Here is a 12,372-nt window from a genome sequence, read left to right as displayed (position 1 = left end):
ATATATTATACATAATAAACATTTCTTATTAGAATTACTAAAGATTTGTTGAACTATTATTTTGATAAGACTTAATTTTGTTTCTTTAAATTTTATTATTGTATATTTTTACAATATATATATAGATTTCTTATATTAATAATAGATAAGCATATAAAAGGACCAAAATATTCTCTTATTGATAATTTGTCTAATTTAACAATAACGAAAACTGCTAATCTTCAATAATTTGTTAACATGAATTAAATTACATCTTTACTTAATAATTATACTTTATCAATATTTTGTATAATATAAAATGTATAACATTTTATTTTGTATTTTAAATTATATTTTTCCTTTATATCAAACTTTAAGATCAAGTTACAATATCAAATTATAAAATAATTCTGAATCTAAATAGAAAAAAAATATATTAATTGTAATTAAAACATTTACCACGTGAAGCAATTTCTTTAAACATAGTTGGATTCACTGGCGATAGTGGATGATGATTATTATGTTGTTCAGAAATCTCCATCCATAGCTCTAATCTTTGTAATAATTTCTCAAAATGTCTATTGAAATGTTCTATAATTATATCTTTAAAAACTGGTGGTGGATATTGTAGCAGTTTCGATTGGGACTGTACAAGTTTTAAAACAACCATTTCATTGTACATTCTTGAATTTTCACAGCCTTGTTGGGATCCTTTTTGTTTCTCAAAGCCAGCCTCATTAAAATATGGCTCTGCTACAAGAATCAAACCCTGAAGATGAAAGCATTTTTTATATTGCATTCATTTGTATTTATAATACAAATTTATTGAAATAATACAAAGATTTCTTATAATAATAGATATATAATATATATGTAAAAATAATATAAAAAACAGTAAATTTAGATTAAAAGACGTGTTTTATTATTTTATGAATATTTAAATGTTATATTTAAATTTAAATAATTCTTCTTTAATTTTATTTTTTAATATACCTGAATAGAAACTATGACTTGAAGTAGCGTTGATGCATTTGTCCATACTTCTGTTCCTCGCCCTGCCCATGTTCCTAATAAACTTACACACACTTTGCCATCTTCATAAAGATTCGGATTTAATCTATCGCTACAATATGAAATGTAATGGCATAAAGGAGGAGCTGCTGGATAATCAGCCGACAATTGAAAATCAAAAAGAAAGAGTCCATCTTCATAGGGTGTTTTTTCAGGACCACGAAGCATGACAGAGTATAAATCCATTCGATCCTCGAATCCTTTAACCCATATACCAGACGGTAGAGAACTTCTTAGTAATTTTAATTCCTTTGAAACAGTACGAAAAAAATTAACACGATCAGTTGGTTGAAACATAGTGAGCTTGAATTTGTGACTATCTGGAGCTGTCTCTTCTATTGAAAAACCTTCACCTTCGGTATATACTGGTGGTGGAATCTCTATTAATGGTTCTGAGTCAGATAGTAAATCAATCTTTTTATCATCCTCTTTTTTCAGTTTTTTATTAGGAGATGAAGTTTTAGCTGCATCGGATAAGGACATTTTTGAAAGTCCAAATCTTTTAGATACTTCAGCATGTGCTAACACTGTAATTGTTTTAATAATTTTTAAAAAACATTTGAAAATAAGATATACTTTAAAAGTAAGATTCTTCCTAATATTTATTAGAAAATAATTTTTTGCATTTATAAATATATGGTAACAAACTTCTTGAAAAATTCTCAATTTACTATTCTGTATTTAGTAAATTATAATAGTATTTAAAAATTGGAAGAAAAATATATAGAAATATATACAAGTTGATTGTTAAATAAAATGAATATCAATTGAATAAATAAAGTAGGAAATATTTCCAATTGATTCAGTATATTCAATTTATTAAAAAATAAATTTCAAAATATTGCTTCAAAAATTTTATATCATTAAATGCAATTTCTTAATACTTATATAATAGAAATATTTATTATTAATTACAATACATAAACGCCAAAGAAAATTATATTCTAATATATACAATAATTTGATTTTTATTTCTGAATATTGTTTAATCATAAACAGTAGAATTTAAAATTTAATGTTCTACAATTTTTAGAAGTTTAGTTTCTTTTACATGTACATTTTAAGTTAATTCTAACAAACAGCGAAAAATTTATCTCGTTAAAAGTTATGAATAAACTAATTATATTATATTTTGGAAATAATGGAATACTAAAAACAAGCCTTTTATTTACATAATAAGTAATTACATACAAATTTTTAATTTTTTAATTATTTATTTTATATAATGTATTTTCAAATTAATATGATGGTAATATTAAAAATAGAGAAATTTTATGTTTTGCAAAAATTATAAGCGCTTATAATTTATAGTATAAAATAAAATTTACTATCATTATTTTAAAAAATAAAATAATATTTAAATTATATTGGTAGTAAATACAATATTTGTTAGTATATATAGGATATTTGTTTTCATGAGAAAGATACTAAATCCTTACTTTTTCTTAAGATTTTCCTCCAATGAAAATTAAACTAGGAAGGTATAAAATTGCATAATATATATAAATGAATTTAAAAATAAATATTTATTTCTTTACTGTACCAACAATTTTTGAAAGTCAACAAAAATGTCCTATTTAATATTCAATTAAAGTTTAAATATATTTTAAAATATGTTAGTAAACATGTTAAGAATAAAAATTTCTTTTATTACCCAATTGTGCTTTGATGAGATTGCAAAGTTTAACACATACATGTGACGATCTGATGTGAATGTTATCTATATTTTCAGAAAGAGATGGAGTCTGTTGAATATCTAGAGCAGATTTTTCTCCATTATTAACATCCTCACTTAGCAGAAATTCTCCACTTGATTCACTTGATCCAGATTCTTTTTTTGAGTGTTCAGCAGAAAATGATCCAGAATCTTCAGGATTTAGATTTAAGTGGATAAAAAATTGATTTTCCTTGTTTAGTTCACTGGTTTTCAAATCTTTTTTATTTTCTTCGCCATCTAATACAACTTCCTCTGTAAATATTAGACTTATTTTTTCAGATATCGATTTATCTAAAGAGTTGCTAACACTATTTATTTGGACATCTTGACTTTTGGATTCAATGTGTTCTGAATTTCTTTCCAGTCCATTTTCAGTATGAGTAAAGAGTCTATTTACCTACAAAATAAATATTTAATTCTCTTCCTACTTATATTTTGAAAAAAATCCAAACTTTTTTTTTAAATATTATAATGCAAAGTAAATAAGTGAGCTAACAAATTTTTTAAGTACATTTTATTTTTACAATAAAATAGTAAATTTCGTACCTATTGAAAAATAATATAGTTATTTTTATAGTACAATATTTCTTAATTTTTTTATACAATTTAAAAATATAATAAAAAAAAAATATTATAGATTAATAATTTAACTAATATTCTATAATTGTTTTTATTATCATAGACCAGCCATTTATTGAAATGTTAATATTTAATTTACCAAATTACAAGTTGTAAGTATATAATAATTAAATGTTAAAAAAAATCTTATATTGCACAAAACATACCTGATCAACCATTCTCTGGGCCACATTAGCCCTTCCTCGCTCCCTAACTCTTTCCAAAAGTCCTTGAAAATGACTTTCGTGAAAAAAAGAAGTACCCATCAGCCTATCCATGTACCGACAATCTTTATAAACCTCTAGTAGTCTTCTCATAACTTCAGTTGTTTGTAATGCTGGATTCTGTGTAAAAATCTCTTCTAATCTTGACATAGCAATTCTTGCCTTTTCAATATGTGCGGCTAGCTTTGGTTTTATATTTTCAGTCTGCTCAGTATTTCCATCATTATCTGCGATGAAACAGTCTTCAAGTTCTGTCTCCCAAGAAGCATCCGAAGAAACATCGTCCCATAATTCACCTTCGTCGCTATCATACTCGCCTACCTTATATAAATCTTGCGGCCAACACATACTCACGTGACCATCAACCCACCAGACTTTAACATGACCCTCTGGATAGTTATCAAGAACTTGACCAGCAGTACATCTCGCATCCTCACCTTCAAAATTTGCTATACGAATGACTAGAGTGCCTGGCCTATACTGAAAGTCTGGATGGTCTTTCAGATCATAAACGCTTACTTCGCGCTCTTCTAAAAATGTCGGTCTGTAAATATTAGTAACTATAATTAATGCTTCAATTCTTTGAATTTAAATGAGCAAAAACAACTTTAAGTTGCTTTCTAACTAATATATATTAACTTTGTTTTATATTTAATATAAAATTAAGTAAAAATATTATTATATGTTACAAGCGTTTTCAATTATTAATTATAATTTATATTTATAAATTTTTCCAATTACAATTTGTTTAAATTTCCATTTTTCAAATAAATTATTATTTACAATTGTGTTATTTAATTTACTCTTCTTATAATCATTTTCAAATATTAAGAATATTTGTTTTTATTTAATTTTTCTTAAACTTTAGTATTAAAAATATCTTAATTTGTATTAAATATAAATATATTTATACATACTCTATACTTGAAAAAACTTTAAATTTAATTATAATTAACAAAAGAGAAATTTTAGGGTAATGAATGTATAAAGAATGATTATATTTTTACATATGAAATAATAAAATTAAAAAATAAAAATTGTAGATGCACAAAATAACTTGTTTATTTATAACTTCTTTATTAAATGTTATTCATAGATAAAAATTACACTTACTGAGGACTTTGACTAGATGTGTAAGTTTTAAACCACTTTATTGTAGCAGTTCTTCCTTGATGATCAACACTTTGCACTACTCCATACATTCTTGATTCTTCATTTTGATCAATAACAAAATCACCGGGAAAAAACTCTTTATCATCTAAATGGTGAATTGGATACAGCTGAATGGATGGTATACCTAAAATTAAAATTTTATACTATATATTATACAATATTATTTAATAATAATCATTTAATATAACTAGCTCAAAAAATATAGAAATAAAATATAATAAAACAGAAATGTATTCAAGAATGAAATTTCATCTATAAACTAGAAAAATGAAATACAAATTTTTAAGTAAAAATGAATATTTTATATACCAAATTCGACAGAACCATCTTGCCAAACAACATTTGCTTTGGTATTTGTAGAAAGAGTTTCTACAACAATTTTTGTTCCAGGTACTAATGGAGGAGGAGGAATTCTTTTTCGAGCTTTACACAGTTTGCGTTTTTTAAGAACTTTTGTCATTAGTGCTGGACCTTTTTTCTTCTTTCCCATTGATGATAAACTAGAACAACCACTTGATACCTATAAAATGCAAGATTTAGCTTAGTAATCAAATTCGAAATCAAGATTTACTTATTGAATATACGTCTTATTTTACCGATGCAGAATCACTTTGAGAATCCGTGTTTTCAGTATCCCAATCATCTGAGCTTTCAATATTTTGATTTTGAATAGGAAGCAATAAATTGTTGCTTATTACATCTTTTCCACAATATGTTTTATTCTCAATACTGATTTTACGTTCTTCTTTCGAATTTTCACGCAATTTATCAATTCCCCTATCTTTCTTTATTTTCGCTTCAACAGCTATTTTTGACATATTAATGTTGCGTGTTTTTCTTGGGCTATGTTTAGGAACTTGAAAATTTTCTCTTTGTTGTTTCCGCCATTGTTCACGTGTTATAACACTCTCATCACCTTTGATTACATAAAAATTTCTATCACCTACTTGTAGTGTTGATGGCTCAAAAACATTAAGCAATTTCAGTTTTTTTAAATCTTCACCCTCTACAACAAATTTAGGGTGTGCTTGGTCTATCCAAGCACCATCTCTAGAATACGTTTTACATTGCCAATGTACACCTACCCAATCAGTTTCAACTTTTTCAACAATCACTTTTGTTATTCGCTGTGGTTTAGATTTTCGTTTAGCTTTCATCTCTTTTGTACATTGTATCCACTGTGCTTCTTCAAGACAATGTACAGGACCCCATAAACTCTGACCAGGATAGAATTCAGATGAATGAGGAAAATCATTATCCTACAAAATTTATTAAATTGATATTGTGTACAACAATAATCGTATAACTACTTGAAAATTATTTAATTTTAATCAATATGTAGTTATTATATCTCAATAAATTAATTATAACATTTTCTTACTGTTTCTCGTTTTTCTTCAAAATGTTCTAAGCCTCTAGCATCTATTTCATTAATAACACATCTAGAACCATCAGGAGTGGCCAGCCACAATTTAAAATGAACCATTCTGATTCCACCCACCCAAGAATCCATGCAGACCGCTATATCTGAAGCAAATTCCTAAAAAAAATTTATCCTTATTCATCATATAAATAGTTGCATACATTAAGAATTAATTTAATAAATGTCTGAATTTACCTCAAGTGGTACAAGATTTTCACTTTTAATATTCGTTAATACTTGTTTAGTACCAATAACTTGAACACAAGCAGTTAACTCAATATCTCGACAATAACCTCTTTGTGTATCTTTACCTTTGATCATGCGTCTAACAACATCGCCTGGCATCAAAGTTCTATCAGCTAGATGAATCTACAATAAGAAAACGTGTATTCTTATAAATAATTTATTGAATTACTCACTGATTTGTTATAGAATCATATTTAATGATAATTAAAAAAAAATTAATAATACAAAGATAAAATTAAAATATATTTATAAATTAAAAATTATCTATCAATAATCTATATATTTAATAAATAAAAAAATAAACTAATATAGTAAAAAAAAATAAATCAGAATATAAAACAATATTAAATAGCATATCAAATTAAAAATACTTATATAAAAATATTATACAATTAATTAAAAGCATCAATAAATTTAATAAATTTAAAATACATTCAAATATTTTATATAAATAGAAATAAAATGGATATCAATAAAATTTCAAAACAAACCAATCAACCTTTCAATAATATTAAATAATGACAATCTATGTATACAATTATACTACTGTATACATTAGGTCACAACAGAACCTTTAAAGGTTAGACCATTTGTTTGCCTACTGAATCAACTAAATATCCTATCAAAAACATATTATAATAAAAATGTTAAGTTAATTTAAATAAAGATAGAAAAGTGATAGAAATAAAAAAATATATATATATATATATATGTTTTAAAAATTTGCCTTCTTTGAATTGACAAGCTCCTCAACTCCGGATGGATGCCACACGACACGGATTTCACCCTTCTTTCGCTTAGGGCTGTCTTCATTGCTGCTACTTTCATCGGATAACTCTTGATCATCGTTTTCCATGACGATACCGAACTCAACATTACCACGCTTGTCGACTCGATAAACAACATCCTCGTAAAAGTACTGCTTCTCTGAGCTAGTGCCTGAATTATTAATAGTTGTCATCGGCATCAACATCGATGTTGCCGTGGTACTCGTAGTCGTATTTGTATTAATGATCGTTGTTCCGTTAGCGGCCATAATAATACTAATAATAATTATTATTATTTATTAGAAACATAGCTTAATCCCGAATAGTAATATATGAATATACTATTTTATTCTTTCTTTTCGATAAAAATATATCGAGATGGAAATATTTCGCCGGCCCTTATCTACGAACTTAGGGCTCGTCTTCACTTTTGCTTACCATCTATTTCTTGTTCTACTTTCACAATACTATTCTTTTATAAACGTATATATGCACGCTGCCCTCACCTTATCTGTTTACCTTTTTCCCCGTCAACCCCGTCTTCGACGTCGTCGTCGAAGAGGCCTGCGGAAGTCCGCCAGCGGCCAAAGAGTGACACAGTCACGCTCTTTCTATCTTTCTCTTGCCGCGATGGCCAGTGGCGACACTCACTCAATTCGTGATGATTTTATTTTACAAAGAGAAAAAATAAGATAAAAAAAGAATGAAAAAAGCATAACACAAATCAAGAAAAATATAATAAAAAAATTGAATTTATGGAGATAATTGTAACATAGTGTGAAAAAAAAATAAATCAAATGATTTAACGATAAAAATAATAAAGGAGATAATGAGAATGAAGTAAAATGTAAGCCATACTTTTAGTACATATACAAATTGATAAATATTACGGAAGCATGGAAGATAAAAGATCAAAGAGAACATGCATAAATAAAGAGAATGAGAAAGCAATCACAAATAAACAGATTAAGTTAACTATTTAACGGTGGGTGAGGACTATGACGATACACAACATAAGAAGATCGAATATATTGCAAAGTGTAATCGGCACACAGATTTATAAAATGTAAGATTCAAGCGTTTCTTGTTGACCTTGAGCAACTTTGACTAATAATATTTATCAACTAAAAGATGAAAAATACACTTAAAAGTTTATTTTAAATATGTTATTATTATGCAGATGTATTTTTTCAATATTTACATAAATTATTTAGTTTTTTATAGTTAGTATTATTTTAATCTGTTTATAATTATTATTTATTTTATATGATTCCTATAATGTAACAGTAAAATTTGTAATTAATGGAATAACTATTAAATACCATTGGATTATTATTAAAACTATACTAATCATAATTTAAAATTGGAAATATTTTATATAATTATAAATTAAAATTTTTTTAATTATAACAATTATAATCTTTCATAACCAATATGTATAATGCGGGATGTTACGAAAACAGTATAATCAGAAGATGATAAGGTTAACATAACACTCCTGGCCTTTTAAATTTAGAGAGAGTATGTATCTATTTTTAATATGTGTATCAAATATGTATCCAATATCATAATTCTCTCGTTCTTTGCAGCAAACTTAATATATAGCGTACAGGTGTAGCCATCTCGTGGTTATTCGTATACTATTCTAATTTGATTAGTTTTCCCTATGATTCTCTCACAATTCCACGTAAATTTATTTGCATAATCGTAACACAAATATAGTACTATATACAATTATTCCTATAAATTTATGTTATTGAATAACTATACATCATGTTTATAATAATATCACAGCATACTTTGTACAGTTTGAAAATACAAATCACAAATGTAAATACAATTCCTTTTTCTATAAACTGCACGCACGCGCGCGTACACGCATGCATGCGCGTATGAATACATATAATTTATAATAAAAAATATCGTATTAAAAATTCTTAATTTTATTTTATTTGTAAATATATTTAAAATTATATAAAAGAATTTGATTAAACTATTTAAATTGTGGACTTAAAGTATTTTTCATTAAATATGCTTAATACAAATTGTTAATGATTGAATTAAACCTAACAAAATTAACAATTTTATTTAAATAATGCATAAAAGATTATATAAATAATTTGTACGCAAAATATGTAATTTAACTATACTAAATAGTAATTATATCGTATTTTTTATAAAAAACAAAAAATTAGATTCGTTTTCTCAAAATTATTTATTTAGAAAGTAGTTTAATATGTGTAAAAATAACATATATGCTTTTAAAACTGAATGAATATATTGTATAAATTTAATTTTTCATGATTGACAACTATCTATTGATACTTCTATTTACACATAAATGATTTTTTATAATTGTCTTAATTACAATGAAATTGCCTTTTTAATTATTACTATACAAAATAAATTCATGGCGTAATATTAATAAATAACCAAGTATAACAATAAATTTAACAATAAAATATAAAAAATATAATAATGTATATACAAATTTTAATATAAACAATGACCGATAAATAATGAATATATATAAATAATGTCTACATAATATTATTGTATTACTTTTTTAAATATTTAACTAAAAATGTTTGTAATTCAAAAAATGTCATTTCCACCTTTTATTTCAAATATAATTTTATACCAATGATAAAAAAATTAATAAAAAATGCATAAATTTATATATATATATATATATATATAGCGAGATACATTTATGCATTTTCTATTTATTTTGTATGTCAATTACGAAATCAATATTTACATGAATAAAGTTGAATTTAAATGAATAAATATAATTTTTTTTAATAACAATATAGATCATTTTTTACTTCGTAATTTCAAATAGAATACTTTAAAATATTAAATCAAATAAAACTCTTATTAACATATAAATATATATTTCTAATATTTGGATTTATTACTAATTAATAATTAATTAATGATTGTTATAGTAATTTATAATGCCATGAAATTCTAAACTTCAAAGTGAATGCAATAAAAATCTTGATCAAGGCTTAGTAGAATTATTTGCATTTTACTATCATTGTGTATCATAGGTACTTCAAAATTAATGATCAATTACAATTTATATGTTTACATTATTACAATTTCTATTATTTTATAAACGACTATGATTTGTTATCTAACAATTAATTCTAAATAATTAAACTAATAGATAATAGTTTCTTTTAAATTATTCTTTATTAATAAAATTTCAAATTAAAAATATTACATTTAATTATAATAAAACATGCAAATATATTAGTTTGCTAGTGCTATTACATAAATATATCTATAACTATAAAATTTTTTTAATTTTTATAATTAACATTTAACCTCTTGTATATTATACAATGAATCATTTTATGTAAAAATTTAATCATTTTATTCAGAAAGAATAAATTATAAATTATTAAAAATTAAATTCTTAGCATTCAAGATATGGCGAGTAATCTAAAAGTTACAAATGCCATAATTGGACTTTTGTTGGAGTATTGTCCATGAAATTAAAATTTCTTAAATATAATTTAAAATTAAAAATTTTAATTTATAATAAAATAGTGTACAATATTTCTCCACAAATTTGATTCCCAAGAAAACTCCCTATTCTGTAATAATCAAATGGTACAAATGTTCTTTCCTATTTCAAGTAATTATAAATTGTAAAATAAAAATATTATTAAATTAATAATTATGATTTCTAATTAATTAATTTTACCAAAAATATGTTAAAAATATATATTTTATTTAAGAAAAAATAATTATAAATATTACAATAGTTTCAAATTATATTGATTATTATAAATGCTTTGAATTATGTGATTGATGTCATAATTATATAATCTGTTTTATATATTAGTAAAATAACTTCTTAACTAAAATTTAATAAAAATAAACATTTTTAAAGTGTATAGTTTGATATATTGAATATAGAAAAAAAAATAAAACGAATATTGTTAAAACAGTATCATTTATCATTAAATATATTGATTCATAAACAGAATATATAAAAATTTACAATTGATTGAACTTTGAATGATTTGTTGATATAATATTTATAACCAATAAGACTATATAGATAAATCCAATTTAAACATGTTTTTATTGAAAACCTTAATTTACCACATGTATTTGAAACTTTCTAATTTGCTTATTTATTTTTTACTACAAATGTATAAAAAGCTAATGAGCTAAAATAAATTATTTTTAGAAATTACTTTAATTAATATCTAAATTTATTATTAAATTTAAATATTTTGTTTTCCATGTATTTTCATAGTTCTGAAAGGTTTGATATATCAATATTATTTATATATAATAAAACATTTCTGAAAATACTTTTGAAGACATTTCAACATCAACATAAAAAAAGTTCTTCATTATCATTAGTAAAATCCCTACCATATTATATAAATTTTCGAAGAGTATCTAATAAAAATTATATAATTCTTTGATACATTATTACATCAATATAATAAATTATTACATTCTCTAATATACATTGTAAATAAATTAGAAAACAGATATTTGTGACAAAAATAAAAACAATTTTTAATAATTATCAATAGTAATAATTATCAAATTAAACAATCAAGACTTATAAAAACATAAAGGAGTAACCAGTTATTTTTTAAATTTACTATCAACGTAACTTTTTTTTATAAATATTCCATTATTAACAAGGCTACAAAAATATAAGAATGTTCAAATGAATGAAGGCTAATTAAAACATATTTGATAAATGTTTTTATCATTTCCCATTTTATAACGTATACCATGTTATCAAACATTTGAATACCCAAAGCTATAAATTGAATATTGAATCGAGTAATTGACATTTGAAATTCTAAATAAATGGTAGATTTTAATGAGTTTATAATAGCAACATTTTCGTAAATATATCCTAACCTAAATACTCTTGGATAAAATATACAAATTTTATAAAATAAAAATTAAAATAATTATTAAAATGGTATAAGTATATATAAAATTATTGACACAAATTTTTGAGAACATATTTCTAACTGATAATAGAGAAAAGACTTATCTATAATATACTATACTATTGAAAGTAACTGAAATGCTTATGTACGTACATACAGAAACCTTGGTAGTGTAATAAATGATAGTTATGAACGTAGTGTGACAAATTGT

At 23.7% G+C, this 12,372-nt stretch overlaps 1 protein-coding gene across 1 annotated transcript; it reads right to left on the bottom strand.

The window, feature by feature from the left end:
• Positions 1-345: 345 nt before the first annotated feature.
• Positions 346-7,939, bottom strand: LOC105366707 (E2/E3 hybrid ubiquitin-protein ligase UBE2O). The gene is made up of 12 exons (XM_011505240.1): positions 7,725-7,939; positions 7,179-7,494; positions 6,401-6,574; positions 6,164-6,322; positions 5,379-6,041; positions 5,092-5,302; positions 4,723-4,906; positions 3,553-4,153; positions 2,705-3,164; positions 973-1,577; positions 439-748; positions 346-350 (listed from the first exon to the last, which is right to left on the bottom strand). The coding sequence occupies exons 2-12, from the start codon at positions 7,485-7,487 to the stop codon at positions 346-348; spliced, it is 3,681 nt and encodes a 1,226-aa protein (XP_011503542.1). The 5' UTR covers positions 7,488-7,494; positions 7,725-7,939.
• Between the last annotated feature and the right edge of the window lie 4,433 nt (positions 7,940-12,372).

This window comes from Ceratosolen solmsi, unplaced genomic scaffold (assembly GCF_000503995.2).
Source record: "Ceratosolen solmsi marchali unplaced genomic scaffold, CerSol_1.0 scaffold93, whole genome shotgun sequence".
In the NCBI taxonomy this organism is placed as follows: domain Eukaryota; kingdom Metazoa; phylum Arthropoda; class Insecta; order Hymenoptera; family Agaonidae; genus Ceratosolen; species Ceratosolen solmsi.
This window is presented reverse-complemented; position numbering and strand designations above follow the sequence as displayed.

What these genes read in the sequence shown, in the direction of transcription:
- LOC105366707 (XM_011505240.1), bottom strand. Translation starts at nt 7,487, where the DNA reads ATGGCCGCTAACGGAACAACGATCATTAATACAAATACGACTACGAGT. An exon ending in AGCTTGTCAATTCAAAGAAG is followed by an intron (nt 6,575 to 7,178) that starts GCAAATTTTTAA and finishes TTCTTATTGTAG; the next exon opens with ATTCATCTAGCTGATAGAAC. An exon ending in TCTCATCAAAGCACAATTGG is followed by an intron (nt 1,578 to 2,704) that starts GTAATAAAAGAA and finishes AAACAATTACAG; the next exon opens with TGTTAGCACATGCTGAAGTA.